Source organism: Morchella importuna (assembly GCF_003444635.1).
Source record: "Morchella importuna strain M04M26 chromosome Unknown Morimp01GS016, whole genome shotgun sequence".
Classification (NCBI taxonomy): Eukaryota; Fungi; Ascomycota; class Pezizomycetes; order Pezizales; family Morchellaceae; genus Morchella; species Morchella importuna.
Genome location: NW_025763413.1, coordinates 657,850 through 676,281, shown reverse-complemented (window position 1 = coordinate 676,281; position 18,432 = coordinate 657,850). Strand labels below are relative to the sequence as shown.

Below are 18,432 nucleotides of genomic sequence, written 5' to 3'. Positions count from 1 at the left end.
CCTGGCGAATAAGTCCACAGACTCAATTTGGCGAAGTCGTAGGAGAAAAGAACAAGTGGAAAAGGTGACTTGAGCCAACCAGCAAGCGTCATTTCCCTTCTTTTCTACCACTGCTTTGCTTTAAACCCATGGGCTTATTCGTTAGGGATAACAATATTTAATATCTACGCCACACTGAGCATTTGTGTAACGTTACATTTTCCCCTCCTGCATTAGCTCGTAGTTTTGGCCTATGGGAGTAGACTGTCCAGCCCCATTGAGGCGGTGGTTAACCACTTCCTGTACTACATACCCCAGATCTCTTTAATTTAGTACCCCATATTAATATATATATTTGCCTTCCTACAAAATTCAGTTTTTGTTTCTATATGGGATTATATTATCGTAATCTTGGCAACTTGAATTGGTCGAATTGCTTATACTGCGTCTATTGATATGAAGAGATAGACACACGCTTGGGAATCGAACATTGACTGTGGATAAGCACGGATTTGTTCTTTGACGCACGCGCAGCAACAAAGCACTATGATCTAGCACCAGTTTCTATCTACTGATGCCAAATGTTACTCAGCAGATGCGTAAATACCATCATGGACACTGTGGGCTGAATTCACTCTTGATTCATTATTGGTAGCTTGGAGAGGAAGTTTGAGGCTTCTTATGCATGGCCGGCCATGGAGTGGTATGAGCTGGTGGCATGAGGTAACGACTGTTGTTTTGTTTTGTTTTTGAGAGATAGGAGGACCAAGGACCAAGGAGAAGTAAGGCATAGAAGTGAGAGACAAGAGAACTAAGGAAATGTAGGGCAAAGACGAGATAAGAGAACCAAGGAAAAATAAGAGAAAGTATCGAGAAGAGATTGCACGTAATAAAGAATAACAAAAGAGTACCCACGGAAAGGAAAAACAAGAGAGAGAGAGCTGACAGACAACAACCAAGCCGAACTACACAATACCTCCGGAAGCACTGTGCAAACCACCCAACCCCCAAGTACTAAACCTCACGGCGAACCCTCTCAAAGCCCCTCACTGGGCCCTCACCACAAACCTCAAGTCACTACCTCCCGCACCATGCTTTTCCCTCATATGCTGCAGCATGTTATCCCTCCGCGAGAACCCCTCACCACCAACTCTATTACACCCAGCGAACTCGCAGTCAACTAGCCCTCCGAGCCCGTGGACGGACCGGCAGTGGCGGTTGAAGCCGCACTTGTTGGTGAACTTTGCGGTGCAGTTGCCGCTGCGGCAGGTGATTGCAAGGCGTCTCTTGTTGTCGCGCGTGCACGTGTGGGGACCACTACATACGCACGGCGGTGGAGGTTAGTATATGGCAGTATTAAGAAGAAGAAGGGGGAGGGGGAGTGAGGGCCCGGGGGGGGGAAAGGGGGGTTACGATAGATCTCCTTTGCACTTCCCGCTGCAAGTAATAGGGTGTGCCTGCGGCTCTTTGGACGGAAAGGCCAATGGCTCGTCTAGCAGGTTCCAGGATTGAAGCTCCTCTGGCGAGTAGCGACTTATACCGCCATGGCGCCACAGACTAGCGTTTTAAAAAAAAAAGTAATTCCTACCGATTAGTAGGATCCATGTTCGATTTCCCTTGGTCTGCAGCTAGGGTAAGACAATTATTGCTGTGTGGTGTGTGTGGTGTGTGTCTCAGGATAGTTAGTAGAGCAAAATGGCAGAACTTCGTTGCGGGTCTTTGTGAAAGAGGGGCGGGGGGAGTCAGTCAGTTTTATTCACATCTCGAAATCTCACTGTGTAACGTTACCCATGCAACTCCCACCGAGCCTGCATTATAAGTATATTATGTCGTTATATAGGCCACCTGGTTAAACGCTCCCCTTTCTCTAATTGGAGGCACATACATTAAGTTCTGCGTGCACTCGAGCTAGAGCAGTGATAGGGATAGGGGTAAGGGTGCTAACTACATGTATTATTCACTGGTTGTTTGACGGGGTGCACTAGGTGTTGACTGACAGGGCCTAGGGTTTTTTTCTTTTGGCCAATTAGAGACTGTTTCTCTTTGCTGTTATCCATTACCTCGTGAACTATAGTAGCTAAGGGGATTGTTATATTCCTTACTTAGATGGTTGATTATATACGCATCAACATCAGACTCTAGAGCGAGACTTTTACTGGTTGGCTGGTACACGTATCAAGGCACTTTTTCTACAGCATCACAATTGCATCGTGTGGTCTTTAACAACTACATCTTCCGCGCTTCGGATATCTATGTGCTTACTTGTCAAATATATTTTCATAACTATAGCATGAACCGTTCTCCTGCCAATCTAATAAACAAAGAATTGAATGCAAATCCACCTGGAAGAAAGAAAGAAAAAGAAAAAAAAGAAGAGGAAAAACGCCCAAAACTCCTATCAAACATGCTCCCTAGTCCCCCCCAGAAAAAAAGAGAAAAAAAGGGGAAAGAAGAGATCCGTTTTTAACCATGGCCCCGCTAGCTCAAGAAGAAAACGAAATTCGTGTCGTAGCATGCCCATCTAGAGCATCTATTTTTTGGATGTAGTGCTCGAGGTGGTTGTAGAAGTGCTAGTTGTCGAGGACGTCGTGGAAGCGCTCGTTGTTGTACTTGGCTTCGACGTCGTAGTCGTACTCGACGAAGAAGTAGTCGAGGACGTTGTAGTAGTCGTCGACGACGAGTTAGTCGAGGTTGACGTCGTACTCGACGAAGTAGTTGAAGTGGTCTTTGACCCCTCCGCCTTCCTCTTCGCCTCCTCCTCCTTCCTCTTCTTCTCATCCGCCTTCCTCTTCGCCTCCTCCGCCTTCTTCTTCGCCTTGTCCGCCTTCTTCTTCGCCTTCTTCGCCTTCTTCTTCCGTATCAACTTCACAATCTTGCCCACCTTCTTCTTCGTCTTGCCCACCCTGCTAATCCGCGTGATCGTCTTCACGACCGCCGTCTCCCCCTTCTTCCGCGGCTTGACCGTCGTCGTGATGACTCTCGTCGTCATGCTGGGCCCCTTCTTCGCCGCCGTGGGGTTCCGCGTCGTGGTGATCGTCTTCACGACCGTCATCACAACGGCCCCCATCCCCGGCCGCGTCGGCTGAACGGTGGTGACGATCCTACTCGTGATTGTCTGCGTCGTTGGCTTCGCGTTATTCTTCTTCTTGGCCGCGGCCTTCTTGATCTTTTTGACAACCTTCTTGATGTTCTTTATGATCTTCTTGGGCCGCTTGGTTGGCTTGGGCTTTGGGTTCTCGGTCACGAGCTTGGTCACGGTGCGGATGATGTTCTTGCCGTTGGGGCGCTGGTGCTTGATTGTGGTTGTGTAGATGAGCTTTCGGACGGTCCTTGTGGGGAGCGTCATGGTGGTGGTGCGTGTCTGGGTGGTGTCCTTGCCGTTGATCTTTGTGGTGATTGTCTCTGTCTTTGTGGTAGTCGTGGGCTTGATGACCTGGATCTTCTTGCCCTTGTTCTTCTTGTTCTGCTTCTTCTTCTTCTTCTTCTTGTCCTCTTTCTTCTTCTTATCGTCCTTCTTCTTCCCGAAGATATTCTTGAAGATCTTCTGGATCGCGTTCGGCTTCTTCTTCTGCGGCGCCGCTGTAGGGGCCGTGGAGGTTGCCGTGGAGGTTGCCGTAGTAGCGGTAGTGGAGGTCACCCATTTTGTGTTTGTGGTGAGTGCGGTGCTGGTGACAGTGTGGGTTACTGTTGGGCCCCCTGGTGGCCCTGGTGGCCCTCCCGGTGGTCCCCCTGGTGGTGCTCCGGGCGGTCCCCCTGGTGGTCCTCCGGGCGGCCCTCCTGGCGGTCCTCCTGGCGGTCCTCCTGGTGGTCCTCCTGGTGGTCCTCCCGGTGGTCCCCCTGGCGGCCCTCCAGGTGGCCCTGGCGGTGGTGATGGAACAGGAGGTGGTGGTCCTGGAGGCGCACCCGGCGGCGGCGGCGGTGGAGGCGGAGGAGAAGGACCTGGTAGCGGTGCGCGCTTAACTATTGCCGTTGGAGTCAGGGTCGCATGTGGAGCGGGAGCGAGAGCACCGGAGTAGGGGAGTAGCAGCAGGAGCAAGAGCGGGAGGAAGGTGAGTCGTTGCTGCATTTTGAATGTATCTTGGATCGACCAAGGTGTGTGGAACCAGCCTGCTGGTGGGCTTAATAAAGAGCGACTGTGATTCAGAACAAACGAAAAAAAGAAAAAAAAAAGGAGTGGATGGCGAGAGGGACCTCGCAGTAGCTTAGATAGACTAGCTAGCTAGTAACGTACTGGTTAGTTTAACAGAAGAAGAAGTAGGACGAGGTGGAGCGGAGGATGGGGAGCATATATGTAGGCAATCCGTCCCACGCCCCGCCCACTCCGCCCTAAACCGGTCGGCCAGCTGAAAATAGCTCCATTGATTATCTGTACGCGGTGGAATATATCTTTGTTGTGGTGTGGGTTTCGGTGGAGGTCCGGTCAGCTAGGTTGTTGTTGTGGTTGTGGTTGTGGTTGTGGTTGCGGGGGGTATTGATTGTAGGGTCGCTTATCTTATCGCGAGATCAATTGCAATCCTAGTACTAGTTTTTTTCCGGTGTGGGGTGGTAGCTACATGTACAGCTTACCCTCAAAAGAACCAAGTAACGGAAACAGGGATTATTTGTATGAGAGAACGACGCCACTCCATACAAATTATCCTTGCCCTGAGCAACTGCACCCCCTGGTCCCTACGCTGGTAAGCGTGTATGTTGTAAGGCAGGACAGGGGAGGGGTTAAAGGCTTGGGTTTTGTGGTACGGTGTGCATGTGCACGTGTCGTTTCTGGGTCGGTGGTGAACGTACCCGCGCCGGCTCATGCTCAAGGACGAATGGCGATCGGCCCGGTGCGTTTTTGTGGTTTATTTATCGAGCCGGGTTTGTCGCGCACCCAGAAACGTCTTTGGAGTTGGCTGGGATGGGATGTACGCGGGTGTAGAGTGCCTGTGATGGTACTAGGTGAAGTTGACTAGCTCGATCGCGGGCAGATAGCCGGAGGGTCGAAGGATAGATCGTGGCGAGTACTGTGTCCTTGGTACATGTGGTGTAGTGCGTTTTCGTCTGCCTTTTTTTCCTTTCCTTTCACTTCATCATCACCATCATCATCACCAATTTCATCACCCAGGCTTGTGACTCGAGCGGGATTGGTGCTTTACTTCTGTCCCTTCCTCTGTTTTCAAGGTGCGAGTGTTTAGCCATGGTGGGCAGCAGTATTACCGCTAACACCGCTTTGGGTATCTCCAGATCAACCAGCTACGGTACCTCTCCTTTTCCTGCTTGAGTCTAGGAATGGGCTTGAAAAGTAGTGGGGCTTGGGAGGGCTTAAGGGATGGTTTACGTAGGAGCAGAATCTATACTTTGCTCAGAGTAATACTGCATCTACTGACCTCTATGTTATCTAGCCTCTGCCCCGCATTTCTACATGTACTTTCAGCTATTTCAACCAACGCCCGTCTCGTCAACAGTAACCAAAGATGGTTGATCCATGTTCTTTCCAAATTAAGGTTTCCAAGCATCGAGTCGCCGGGTTGCAGGGTAGTGTTTCCCCTTCTTCTCGAAGGCTGATGCTTGTTTGCTGATCTCTCTCGGTGTAGGACCTGAGTTTAGAGCACATGCACACAGACCGGGCGCCTGTCTGCTCAAACAGAGTAAGACAAGCGAACGATCAATCCCTGCTTGGAATTGGATTATGTAAGGAAGGGGGGGGGGGGGGGGCCAATGATCAACCAGTCACAAAGAGACACTATGCCAAGGCCGAGTGATGGATTGTGCAGACAGTGATCGCCCTCTTGGCACCGCCACCCTGGCAACTTCACTTCGCACAAGAGATATCGATATTCACATATATTGAGACATCTCAACAGCAACTACAACTACAACTACAACCACCAATTGATCCACCCCCCAAAAGATGTCTCTCCTCGCCCTTCCCAACGAATTGCTCTTCAGCATCATTCAGACCATCACCAACCCCCGCGACATTTATCATCTGCTCCAGACCTGCCACCGCTTCCACCACCTCCTCCTCCCCATCCTCCACGAGCTCGCCCACCAAGACAAGGATGGCCTCACCGCCCTGCAATGGGCCTGCCAGCGCGGGCACAAAGGCCTCGCCCAGTTCCTTCTCGCGGACGGCGTCTCCGCCTCCTCCGGCTCCCCCCCCGTCATCTTCTCCGCCATCTCCGGCCGCAAGCCCACAGCCCTTGTCCCCCTCCTCTTCTCTCACGCCAACACCACGGCCGAGGTCCGTGACCAGCGCTCCAACACAATCCTCCACGCCGCCGCCGCCGCCGGCCACAAACCAACCGTGCAGCTACTCCTCGACCGCGCAGAAATCCCCATCGACGCCTGCAACGACGACGGCGAAACACCCCTGTACCAGTGCTGCGCAGCCAACAACCCGTCGTCTGCGATCGCGCAGCTACTGCTCTCCCGCGGCGCCAGCACGGGCCTTGCAACCCGACGCGGCAGACGCACGCCGCTGCATGCCATCGCGGCCAACACGGCCGAGACCGCACCGGACGTTGCCGACCGCCTTCTCGCCTTTGGCGCGCCCCGCAACGCCGTCAACTCTGGCGGCCAGACGCCACTGCATGTGGCATCTGAGCGCGGCACAGCGGCGCTCGTGGACACGCTGCTGCGCCACGGCGCAGACATCGCCGCCAGGGACGGGCTCGGGAAGACGCCGCTGCACATGGCGGCGGCGCGGGGCACGGATCCAAAGATCTGTGAGATGCTGCTGCAGCACGGGGCGGAGCTGACGGAGCGCGACTTTACGGGGTACACGCCGATTGATAGCGCTGCGCTTGGGGCGGGGGCGGCAGGGGCTGGGTCGCCGGAGGCCGAGTTTGAGGCGACGATCCGCGTGCTGCTGTCGAGGGGGGCGAGCAGGTATTCGTCGCACACGCTGGACGGGCAGCTGTTGCTGTGGGCGGTCAAGAATGGGCATGAGGATGTGTTGAAGATGATATTGGAGCAGGGCGTGGATGTGAATGTGAGGGATGTGGATGGGAGGACGCCGCTGCACTGGGCGGCGCTGTTTGGGATGGTGGATATTGTGAGGGTGTTGTTGGAGAGCGGGGCGGATGGGAGCGTGGTGGCGGAGGGGAAGACGGCACTAGCGTTGGCGGCGGCGAGGGGCGAGGATGCGGTGGTGGAGCTACTGGTTGAGAGGAGTACGAGCGTGTTGGGGAGGGGGAGTGGTGAGGCGGGTCGACGGAGGCCGCCGCCCGCGGCGCATGGTGCGCGGAGAGGCGTGGTGGTGGATGTCGATGTGCGTATGGAGTAGGTGTTGTGTGTTGGGGCGGGTTTTGTGTTTTCTCTGCGCTTTTTGGATGTGGGTGAGGGGACTGCGGGTGGCGGCGGTTAAAAGTATATGTAATTTGTGGTTTGTTTTTTCTTTTTGGTTTATTTATGATTTGGTATTAAATGGCCTGAGATACAAGTAATAAGGTCTAAATATAAATCGTGGGACAGGCTTGATGTCCTCTTTGTACGTAAACGTGACCTTTGGTGGCGCTGTAGATATGGTGTTGCTGTGTTATCGAATTGTTAGCCCAAAATACGAATGGTTTCATAATCGAACCACAGCCCATCACTCGGTATTAGACTTCTAGCACTCGAACCTCTTTTTTTAGAAAAGCTTATGCGCCTTGAACCGCAATCAATCACCTGGTAATTCATTGATGCGCCCGAACCTCGCATGTCGGTGGTGAGACTGGTTCGTCTCCGGTGGAGTGGTGTATCTTAATCTTTTGTGCATGGCTATAAATATGTATAGCTAGTGTATATACGTAATCCAGAAAGCATTAACGCTCAAGGCCTCTATCTCGAGACCAGCAGCTCGTGATCGAGAGAGCTCTGCTCAAGCTCAAGCCCAACCAACGCCACATACTCCTGCTCCGGGTGGTCTGGTCAATGAGTCCGGCCCCACCACACATAACCAGCATCCATCTATCTACATCTAATTAGGAGGCTTGCTCTAGTGGGCAGTGCTTGACCCCGCGGCCCCCGGGCTGGGTGGTACAGATAATCTCATCAATTGTAATGTGGTTTTGTTCGGGCCGTGTCGTGGTTTTAAAGACGCAATTGAATGAAATAACGGGGTTGAAAGTCTACATGTACTCAACCTCGTGCGTATACGCCGAGAGTACAAAAGTTCAAACACATCGGACAAATTGAAGGCCAGTAAGTAATAATTAAGGGTCGATTCCCGGGCACTCATCCCTTCTTCCTGGTCTAGAGAAATCAATAGTAAAAATATACATCCTCCTGATTAATTTTGCAGTCTAGCCACTAGACCACCCGCCCATGTTGGTGTTGAGGTGGAGGTGGTATTTGGGCTGGGCTGGGCTGGGCTTTGGTGGTGTGCTGAGATGGAGCGGAACGGGCCCTGACCCTTCGGTGCCGAGTCGGCCATCCATAGCGAACTGTGTTGTCTTGTATGGTATGTTATTGTAGAACACAGCGTCTACTAAAAAAAATGTGTCGTTTGGAATCTTTTGTGTTGGTTTGAACCATGTTTGTGGTTGAAAGTTTTTCGATTTCGTGGTTGGGTTTTAATTCAAACCACAATCTGTGGGTTAATTCAAACCACCACCCGACGCGGGCCAACTTAAAGGACAGAACACTCGTAGCTTAAACCACAAACCAAACCGCGGCGGGGTTTGGTTTAGATAAGATCGCGTGACCGCGCGCGGCCCATATCACCGCTGTGGTTTGAATTAAACCATTTTCGGGGTTAAATCTGTAGTTTAGACTGACGGTAAAAGATCACAATGCCATGGACTTTTTGTGACATATATCAGCTTGGGTATAATGGAAACCATAAATGTCAACAGAGACCTAGGCCTCATGGCGAAAACTGTGAAATAACAAGAAGAAAAGAAGTTCGGCTTTGGGGTGTTCTTTCTCACTCCACATTTGGGAGCTATACTCAAGGAGGAAAATATATTGGCTGCCATTAGTGCATTCCCCAAAACACTAGTTAAAAATCACAGAGTTTCCCCAGATGATTTTAACAGGTGTAGGTCATTAAATCTGAAGCTGTTTTTATTTTAAAATTTCTATTGATAGTGAAGTCATGAGATTTTTGGTGTAGACGCCTTCCCGGGCCACTCGAACACCCCCCTCACTCGAACAGTTAACTTAAAAAAGAAAATATCTGCGCTGTAACCGGTTTCTGTACCTCTTGAATTGGGCTTCTCCACCAATAAGCATCAACTGTTCGAGTGAGGGGGGTGTTCGAATGGCCCGGGAAGGCGTCTATGCACTGGTTGCCAATAACTTTACTTAATCGGGACTAGTCATGTTACACGGTTGACCATACACGGGGCAGGCAAGAAGAACCTGAAAATGTAAGCTGCAAGTAGGGGCTCAATTTGGTGTAGCTTTTTGCCAGCGGCGAATCAGAGGTCGTTACCATTAAAAGTCATTTTCAGGTTCTTCCTGCCTGCCCCAAGTAGAATCTACGGTGTTGTTTTCAGCACCAACCCTATATGTAACACCGTAACCTCTACGGTGTTACTTTCATTGCTTGTGTTAAACTGTAGACCGTAGTGGCTACGGTCTGCAGTTTCATACTTGTACTGTATGGAAGACTATAGGCTTTACGGTGTTATTTTTATTGCTGACAGTATATAGAAGACTGTAAACTCTATAGTGTTAAATCAGTTGGAGTTGGTTAGTTGGGGTTAGAGTTTGAGCTTTGTTGTATGCACTGGTTGCCATGCATGGCACCCTAAATATATTTGACAAAAAGCAGTGGCATTGTGGTGTTTTACCGTTAAACTAAACCGTGCTCAAATGTACGATAGGGCCGACCCATGGGATCAGTTCTACTCGTATGTGTCGGAACTCGGGCTTTCCAATATGTTTTTTATTACCCTGACATGATAAGGCAAAGTAGAAAACTCGAACAACCTTTTATAAATTACTTTGGAAAGCTCGCCCCGCGACTCCTCATGCTCGACCCTTCTAGGGAATAAAGCTCGGGATGTGAACTCGAGCGGACTCGGTTTGTAGACTACACTGGCTTAGCCTGTTCGAGGCTTGGATAATCATAGTACATGTAGTATTGGTGGCATGTATCCAGTAGAATCGATATTTCCTATAGAAGTATTAGAAGGTGTACTACTATTACCGGATTCCCCAGTTCAGTATCGTCAGAATCTAAATCGGTTTTGATAGGTCTCAATATACATATAGTAATGATCTGCCTTAGGGCATTGCATCTCTTTGGAAAAGAAAGCAAAGACATAGATCATACGAGGCAGAGATACTTATCTCTACTCGCATTGAGCATTCACAACCTCGTAGACCAGAGCTACCGATCAACCAACCAACCAATCAGACCTGCGCATGCGAGTATAAAAGACTACTACTTATCAAGCTTTGTAGACCGCACTAAAACCGATCAACGAGTTGAAAAGAAAGAAAGAAAAAAACACTAAACTAAATCGAGTGATATACTATGATCCACAATATTACCTGTTTCCGTATCTAGCTATTCAAATGCTGCCAGATAAACTTGTAATAACGGTTAAGGTTTATATACTGCCGACATAGTAGGAGATCAGATTGGGGGAGAACTACATGTACATGAGCCATTTTATCACTACAAGTAACACCTACGACATTTGTTGTTGAGCTGTTCGAGACAAGATCTTACAGCCGCTTCATAAAACTTGGCCTGAGGAAACTCACACACAAATACACTTGTGCGATCTACGAAACTTCAAACTAATTTTGTTCTGGCAATCTGGATAGCCTTACTAGGGAGCCCATTGGAAAAACTTAGCACTGGGGACAGGTAGTTAATTAATTAGTAAGAACAATAAAATACAAGTTGGGATCCGAGGCTCAGTTTGGGTAGTTTTTCACCAGCTAGCCGCGAGTGGGAGGTCGTTTAGTATCATCGGAAGTCATGGTCTCCCTTACCACTAAGTACCCCGAGTATAGGCTTGTGCCCAGCCTCTTGCCAGAGGCGGTGCACGTAAGCAGCACTTGTAGGGGATGGACAAGAGAAAAGTATACCACGTGTATCTGTGGCGAGTATCTGACTTGATTCCTAAGAATCTACTCCAACTTATGGCTGAAATGCTGTGGGTTAGATAAGATGCCCGGCACATGTCCATGACTACCCCGAGTAGAACAATAGAAGTACTAGCATACGTAAGCCTACATGTATTACATCTAAGGTAGCAGCAGAGTGTTGGTGCATGTACTGTGTGACGCGGCCCGTTTCTGTCTATGGGTAACTAGCGCTAATGTGGGTTTAAGGTCTGGTATATAGCACTTATAAGCAATCGTCTAGTAGTGTAGTGGTTAAACATACCGAAACCCAGCTTGTAGGTGTTAGTGCTGTGAGGAGATCTTGGGTTCAAATCCCAACTGACGACATCATCAATTTTGTTTTTGTTTTTGTTTTGCGGGGGGCTGTATGCAGTCAACCTCGCAGTTTGGAATTTGTCTTTGACTTGATCTAGCCGGTCCAAAAACATACTGCGCGGAGAAATGGAGCTGAGTACATACATGTACATATGTTATCCACACCACCTGAGTTAGTCTTATCTGGCCGAAGATCACCCATTAATCTCCCGGCCAGTCCCTCGGTCAGGGTTATTCAAGATAAGTAACTCCCCTGAGCTGGTCGAAAGATTCTTTTGAATTCCACTATCCGCTTTTCTCAGCCTTCACACTGAACCTAAAGCGTAAAATAGTAAGATTTGTCTAGAGCAAAATGCAGGCGACTCAAGACTTTATCTCCCAACTATTCATTAGAGTAGTTACCATCACTTTGCGAGTGATATTTCATGAATACATTTATCTACCAGACCAGTGTTGCTAATCAATGTCAGCGATAGTTGATTCTCCGAGCTAAAGTATTACAATCTTATCTCAGTAGATCATGGTGTACACGGCGATGACGAACAGTGTGACACAAACGGGTGGTTAAGCCCACGAAGCAGATGATGATACGTCACCGGTACGAACGTGTTATGAACATCAATCCAACTGCCTTATATCCTTCTACCTCTTTAAAGACACCAACCACAATCACTCCGTCTCCATGGTGAGCCTTTGCTCGGTATTTGATGAGATACCACGACAAGGGAGTAAGGACATTAGGCCTTGTCCAACACCAACACTCCTGTAGGGCTCGAGCAGGATGCTTTGTTTCATACAAGGAATTTGTCTATCTGCTCGTCGGGAGGTTTGTCGCCCTTCGCCACAAACACTCACCTTTTCGCTCGACGAATTCGGAGATAATCATTCAAGGCCGATAGACGCCTTCCCGGGCCATTCGAACAACCCCCTCACTCGAACAGTTGATGCTTATTGGTGGAGAAGCCCAATTCAAGAGGTACAGAAACCGGTTACAGCGCAGATCTTTTCTTTTTTAACTGTTCGAGTGAGGGGGGTGTTCGAATGGCCCGGGAAGGCGTCTATCTACCAGCATTCATTCTTCGGGTTCTACATAAATTCTATCGTTCTTAGGCCACAGGACACTCTACTACGTATACCGACTCCAGTTTTCATCGCGAGGACTCGGGAGTCGGATATTTCACGGATCAAGGAACTATTCAATTCCAGCCCAACAGCCCATGTACGTTGATGATCATCGCCAAGTAAGCCAATATACTCGTATCCCTCAAATGATCGCCATGGCAGCACCGTTTATATGTGGAATATTATCAAGGCCCTGACGGAAGCTACTACTCGTGCGTCTTCGCCAAGGATTTTAACGTGACTGAGAGATCAAGGCATTTGACCAATTGAAACACCGAAATCCCTTTCTTCACCGAGTCAGGTGAAAATTCTTGGCGAAGACGCGCGAGTACATAGAACTGTTTTTCTAATAATCATCTGGCCTCTAACGATTCGGTTCAATTGCCGAACGCCGTTAATTATTTTAGGGCATCGATTCCCCTCACGTGCCCTGAGTCCTTCCTTGTAATTATATATAAACGTTTATTTCCGTACTTCTTTTGAATGCTAGTTTACTCGCGACAGATAATGAATGCACGGGACCATATCTCTAACCCATAGATGCATTTCTCACCCAATTGCAATAAGACCAATGGAGACTTCCTATGGGCGAGCTCTATTTCTCAGGGGTAAATATATACGCAGATACTCTAGGCACTCACGTGCGAATTTGTGGTTTCAGGGCTCATCGTTACACTGTGTTCTACCCCCATCTCATCTCAGTTCGGTTCAAAAAGTTTACACTAGACATCCCCTGTCGCTCGGATCCAACACTTTGGTCACCAAGATTACATACTCCAAAACAGATGATTTGAAGAGATAATTAATGAACAGAGTATTATTACAAAGTGGCGGGTATAATGGGAAATCTCCAATCACCGAGGGGCCAAGGAGCACGTGTTTTTCTTTTATATGAAGAACCTGGTACGTTACATCAAGCATTTTACTCTTAGTCAGATAGAGTAGAGTAGGCACGCCACGGAATTCTCCCGGTTCTCATGATTGGTTGGTAAGCTTTAGGTACATACATATATCCTTGCTTGTTTATTGCGACTATCACGTTGCCTGATTGCGTCTGTTAATTTTTCCGGCATGAGCAGCGCAAGTATCCTGCAGAAAAGAAAACACAAAAATATTCCAAGGAGCTGTTGCCTAGTAGTCATGATCATATCAGACCAAAAGACGGAAACTTCGGGAACCTCGGGATATTGCATTATTAATATCGACTCCCGGCCCGGCTATGCAGAATATATGCGCAATACTTAACATGGTGCGGAGATAATATTTATTTTATTGGAACAAACAACCTCCGCTCAGAACCCCGACTCTACTAATTCAAAGAAAGGTCTTCTGTCTCATTTTACTTTAGATAGAGGTAGAGATCTCCCTACTTGGTTTTGCCTTACTCTAGTAAGCTACATGGCTTGTTTCCGTTCTAATCCGGCTTAGCTTGTTATACTTACCTATCTATAGTAAACTAACCGCGTTTGAACTGCCGCCAGTTCTAGATAATCGGTAGTTAGATCTGTCCCAAGCGACGGGAAATGACCGGGATTCAAGTTGAAGTCGATCACAGCCTCCTTGATCCGAAAACCTAAGTGTTTAAATCAAGGGAACCGGAGTTTTCTGAATCGTTGATCATGGGCGGAGAGACACGTAGGTACGCAGAGGGGAAAAAAAAAAACCCGGGGTAACCCCACAAACAAGCACTCGGTCTGATTAGGGTCAAATCGCGATCCGATCGCTTTTCCCACCCAGCATATGCAGAAGGAACTTGAATAAGTAAAGGAACATGTGTACCACCGAGGTATGTATAGCAGGTACTCTAAATAAACCTTTCTTGTCCACCTTAAATATTCATCTGCTCTAACAGGCCGAAATTAACAGGGGGACAAAACCAAAGGTGGTTGGGAAAGAGGGGAAGGAGAAAAAGCCACAAGTAGGCGGGAAATGATGGGCATTCTCGAAATATGATGGTGTATAATACCCTATTATCCTCTAGGGTTAGGGCTTCACGGATACTCACTCGATCGTGTTGGCTGAAAGCTTGGGGCGAGCTGGGTAAACACATTGGTAGAGCAGGTAGTCTCCCAATTCACCATGAGACCTTCGAGCCTTGCAACATCTCATGTACTCTAATCTAACGACCGTTCCACTGGCACATTCCGAGTTTCATTTATCCCACGCAGCTAAGAATCTCTCCACGCGCGCGCGCCGTGACTAAGAGTACTCTAGGTACATGTACCTACACCACGGTACCCCGCGTGACCCCACGCTCAAGCAATTAAGCAACCAGAACCTAAACCTAAATTAACATCCTCGAACATGATTGGATTTCGAACTTTCTGCTGATGCTTACTCACGGGTCGGTCGGCATCTCTGCACGGAGGCGCGTGTCTTTTTTTCTCTTAAGCTCCGATACCCATCGTGGGGGGTTTATAGGAGGCGAGGGAGGCGCTAGAATACCTAGAATGGGTGAATACAATACGTACACGTAAAACGCTCCCTACCTTCTAGGCTCCAGGTGCTCTATGATACGTAAAGCGGTGTATACACAACTTTGTACGGGTAGGGTAGATACATTGACTTGTTCTCGGTACCGGTATTCAACGAATCGTATCCCCCCATGCTCTAGATTCGCGTCAAACTACCTAGGTACCCTAGAGTACAAACTTTAGCATTAGGGCCCTAAACAGAACGTCTGAATCCAGTACCCGCATGATCGTGATCGCTTCCTATCTCGGTCTCGCCTAAGTCCCGCATTTGCTGGGGAGGACGCGTACGATGATCTCGGCGCAGCTGGCTTTCCCTGCCTGTCAACCCTCAACCTTGGTTTTCCCGGGCTGGCTGGAGAGCCAAGGGCTGGGCGATGATAGATAGGGTGGGAATGAGCTTGGCAAGATATGGTTGTAGATACACGTTGTGGTTATTCCGGTTGCCTAGGGACCTGAACCTTGGTCAATTCCCCTTTTCTTGGGTGCACGAACGAGTAGAACGATTTATTAGAGACGGGTAGAGTAGATAGGTGATCAAATGTAATCATACGACAGAACTATATTTATGAATATGATGTGTGTAGCACCACTCTACACAATTATGCAGACCGATATGCTGATCTCTACATACCTAGGAGGTGAAGAATCAGAATGATAGGTACATGTGAGGTGCTTTACCCGGGAGCAGGGGATTCGCCTGGTAATGATACATGTATTCCAGTCATTGCAACGTTGGGTTGGGTTGTCAAGCAAGCATTGTATGTAGGTACACAGTGTATCACTCGAAAAACATAACACGACGTGACTGTAAGACCTCACGTCGATCAAAGATAAGTGCCATGCTGCTCACGTATCGTGTGCAACTCTGTGGACCACCGGCGTGTTGTAAGGCAAAAACGCCAAATTTCGACATCAACCTTACTTGAACCATACATACACAAACGATACTAGGGGGCCGTGTTCGCCTGCCAACCCTTTCTTACCTCTCTGAAGTCTGAACTGGAAACCTCTAGATCTATGTCTCTAGTATGCTTATTTATTAGATACCAAGCATGGAGTACGTCACGATCTCCCCCAGTATGTATGTAATCGTTCTGGAGCTGAATGTTTGTCTCGGCGCGGACGACACGGGGCTATCTAACGTTACTTGGCACTCGGCCGCGATTTTTTTGGATTTTTTTTCTTGCTACCCGCTGCGGGTAGGGTCCGGCAGGGATGTGAACGGATGTCACGCAGGCGAGACACCACAGTATTTGGTTTCGAGGAATGGGGAGAGGGTTCGTTCGTGAGCTTCGAATTTGGTTCGCCGAAGGTCTCGGTGAACCTTCTCTCTTTCGTGCTGGTACCTGAGTAGGGCAGCAGCTACCTATGGCCCGGGTTTTCCCAGGTGACTATTCTCCTCAGTGCCCATGGAGCAGCGAGTCCGTACGCCTGAGTCTAGAAGAGATCCTCTTGTAAGGCCCGTCCGTTTTAAAGTGCTCTTCATAAAAATCAGCCGTTGCGTACTCTAACTCCTAGAGTATGTACCGGCTTTCCTGCTTGCTTTCCTGCTTGCTTGACCGTGTCTCAGTTGCTGAAAAATAATTAATCCAACAAATATAATTTACGCACCCCCGCTTTCCCTTGGATGGACAGACGAGAGGTTAATTGCACTGCCCCCCCTCCCCGTTTATTTTTTTTGCTTGGCCTGCGTGTATGACTGCCGGAGTTGTATGGCCAAGAGTCCAAGAGATGTAGGCCAAGAGGCACCATGGCGGTGGTGATGGGTGCGTGGGAACGAAGCGAACGGGAGGTAGCGGTTGTGGTGGTGTGGAGCACGTGCGGATAGCAGTTGAGGACGAGAAGGAAGAAGAGCTAGAGCAGAGTGCTCAGGGAATGGAACAAGCTCATGGAAGGCCTGTAAGGGTTTTGGGGAGGGGGGATGGGGACGGCGAAACACGCGAAAGAGGTGAAGGTTGGAAAAGCATGAGAAAGTTATCGTGAAGCCGAAGGAGGAGAGGTGGAACTAAGGCAAGCTCGCGGATCAGATAAAGGACTGGATGGCAGCGTAACTTTTTTTGGGGTGGACCCCTGCCAATGTGCAAAGGGGAGGTCATCACGTTCTGTGCATGGCCAGATGGCGCTGCTCTATCAGAAGAGCAATAGGGTCTGCGTGTCTTAGTCCACCCAGAGTACCGGAAACAGAAGCAGGCGAGATGAAGAAACCGAAAAGAGTGTATCGTCGTAGGGTTGCACATATGCAAAACCTGGACGTTATTGATAGTGGGTTCATGTCCTCCATGCAGTCAACAAGTGGAATTTGGTAGGGCAGTGATTCAAAGGTACTTTACACACATCTTATTTTTTTTTCCTGCTGTAGAAGAAGAAGAGGGGGAATTTGACAATTCTCTTCCCTGTTGCTTTCTCTCCTTTCTGATTCTATTACTTCCCTAGCTAGTAAGTGGTGCCTATATGTACTCAACTCTAATGGCCCCGTGCATGCTGCTTCCACTTGGGTAATTGGCTAATATTTTCCATCGATTTTTTATGGCTTCTTCCCATCTTACAATTGTTTGCATCGTGCAATCGCTTTCGTCGCCCTACACACCGGGCGTTGGTTGCGGTGATATTAGCTGCATGAACCTATGTAGGTAGGTTCCGCAAGGAGACAGAAAGAAAAAAAAAAAGACATGAGAGAAAAAGAGAATTCGTAGAAAGAGCAGCTGTAACGAAATACATACCTAAAACACCCGTTCCTCGAATTACCCGTTCCACAATTCGGGCGAAAATGCGGGTTCTTTCGGCGGAGGCTATTTCTTCGTTTACTCTTTACACTTAACAAACCACTGGGGAAAGTCGAGAGAAAAGACGCACCTTTCTTGTTGCGTCTAGAGCTCCACATTAGGCCCCAGGCCCCCAGACCACCCCTCCCAGGCACCAGATAAAGCAGCAGTAAACAGGGCTGGCAGGCAAGCAAGCAACAGACAGGGCACTTGGATCTTCGTCATCAGTCCACCCGCACCCACTTTACTCTTGTTTGCTAGCACCACCACCACCAGCATAAACTGTTCTCGGCATTATTCAAATTCGACCCAAGAGCTCTCTTTCTCTCACAAGGGATCTACTGTTACTTGCATTTTTTCTTTTCCCTCTCCTCTTTATCTTCAAGCCATCCCACTCCATCTCACATTCTATCCACCTTTGCATCCCCACGCGGTCATCCCAAGAGGATACTTAGCCAACCCACCACCTCACCACCTTTCATTTGGCTTCCCCACTAGAATTTTCCGTTGCTTCTTTCTTTCCACTCAGTCAGTACTCGAAAGCATCATCACCATCAGCTTTCATTCCCTTAAAGGACATCATATTGCTCTTGCAAACAGCATCCTCATAGCAGAGGTAAAGAAAACCTTTCTCCTCTTTCTCACACGAAAAAAGCTGCACTATCTCCCTCAACCCCGATCAATCAACTCTGTTTGTACTATTACATCCATTGCATCCTTCATCGCTCCAT

General features: G+C 48.8%; 3 protein-coding genes across 3 annotated transcripts; 1 reads left to right on the top strand and 2 right to left on the bottom strand.

Annotated features, from left to right (window-relative positions):
• Positions 1 to 2,509: 2,509 nt before the first annotated feature.
• LAJ45_05865 (uncharacterized protein) lies at positions 2,510 to 4,045 on the bottom strand (the record flags this gene model as incomplete). Its single annotated transcript, XM_046115434.1, has 1 exon — positions 2,510 to 4,045. The coding sequence occupies one exon, from the start codon at positions 4,043 to 4,045 to the stop codon at positions 2,510 to 2,512; it is 1,536 nt and encodes a 511-aa protein (XP_045971483.1).
• Positions 4,046 to 5,866: 1,821 nt separating this feature from the next.
• On the top strand, positions 5,867 to 7,243 carry LAJ45_05864 (uncharacterized protein; the record flags this gene model as incomplete). The annotated part of the gene is made up of 1 exon (XM_046115433.1): positions 5,867 to 7,243. One exon carries the CDS (start codon positions 5,867 to 5,869, stop codon positions 7,241 to 7,243), a length of 1,377 nt encoding a protein of 458 aa, XP_045971482.1.
• Positions 7,244 to 17,402: 10,159 nt separating this feature from the next.
• Positions 17,403 to 17,820, bottom strand: LAJ45_05863 (uncharacterized protein; the record flags this gene model as incomplete). Its single annotated transcript, XM_046115432.1, has 3 exons — positions 17,403 to 17,518; positions 17,660 to 17,728; positions 17,793 to 17,820. 3 exons carry the CDS (start codon positions 17,818 to 17,820, stop codon positions 17,403 to 17,405), a joined length of 213 nt encoding a protein of 70 aa, XP_045971481.1.
• Between the last annotated feature and the right edge of the window lie 612 nt (positions 17,821 to 18,432).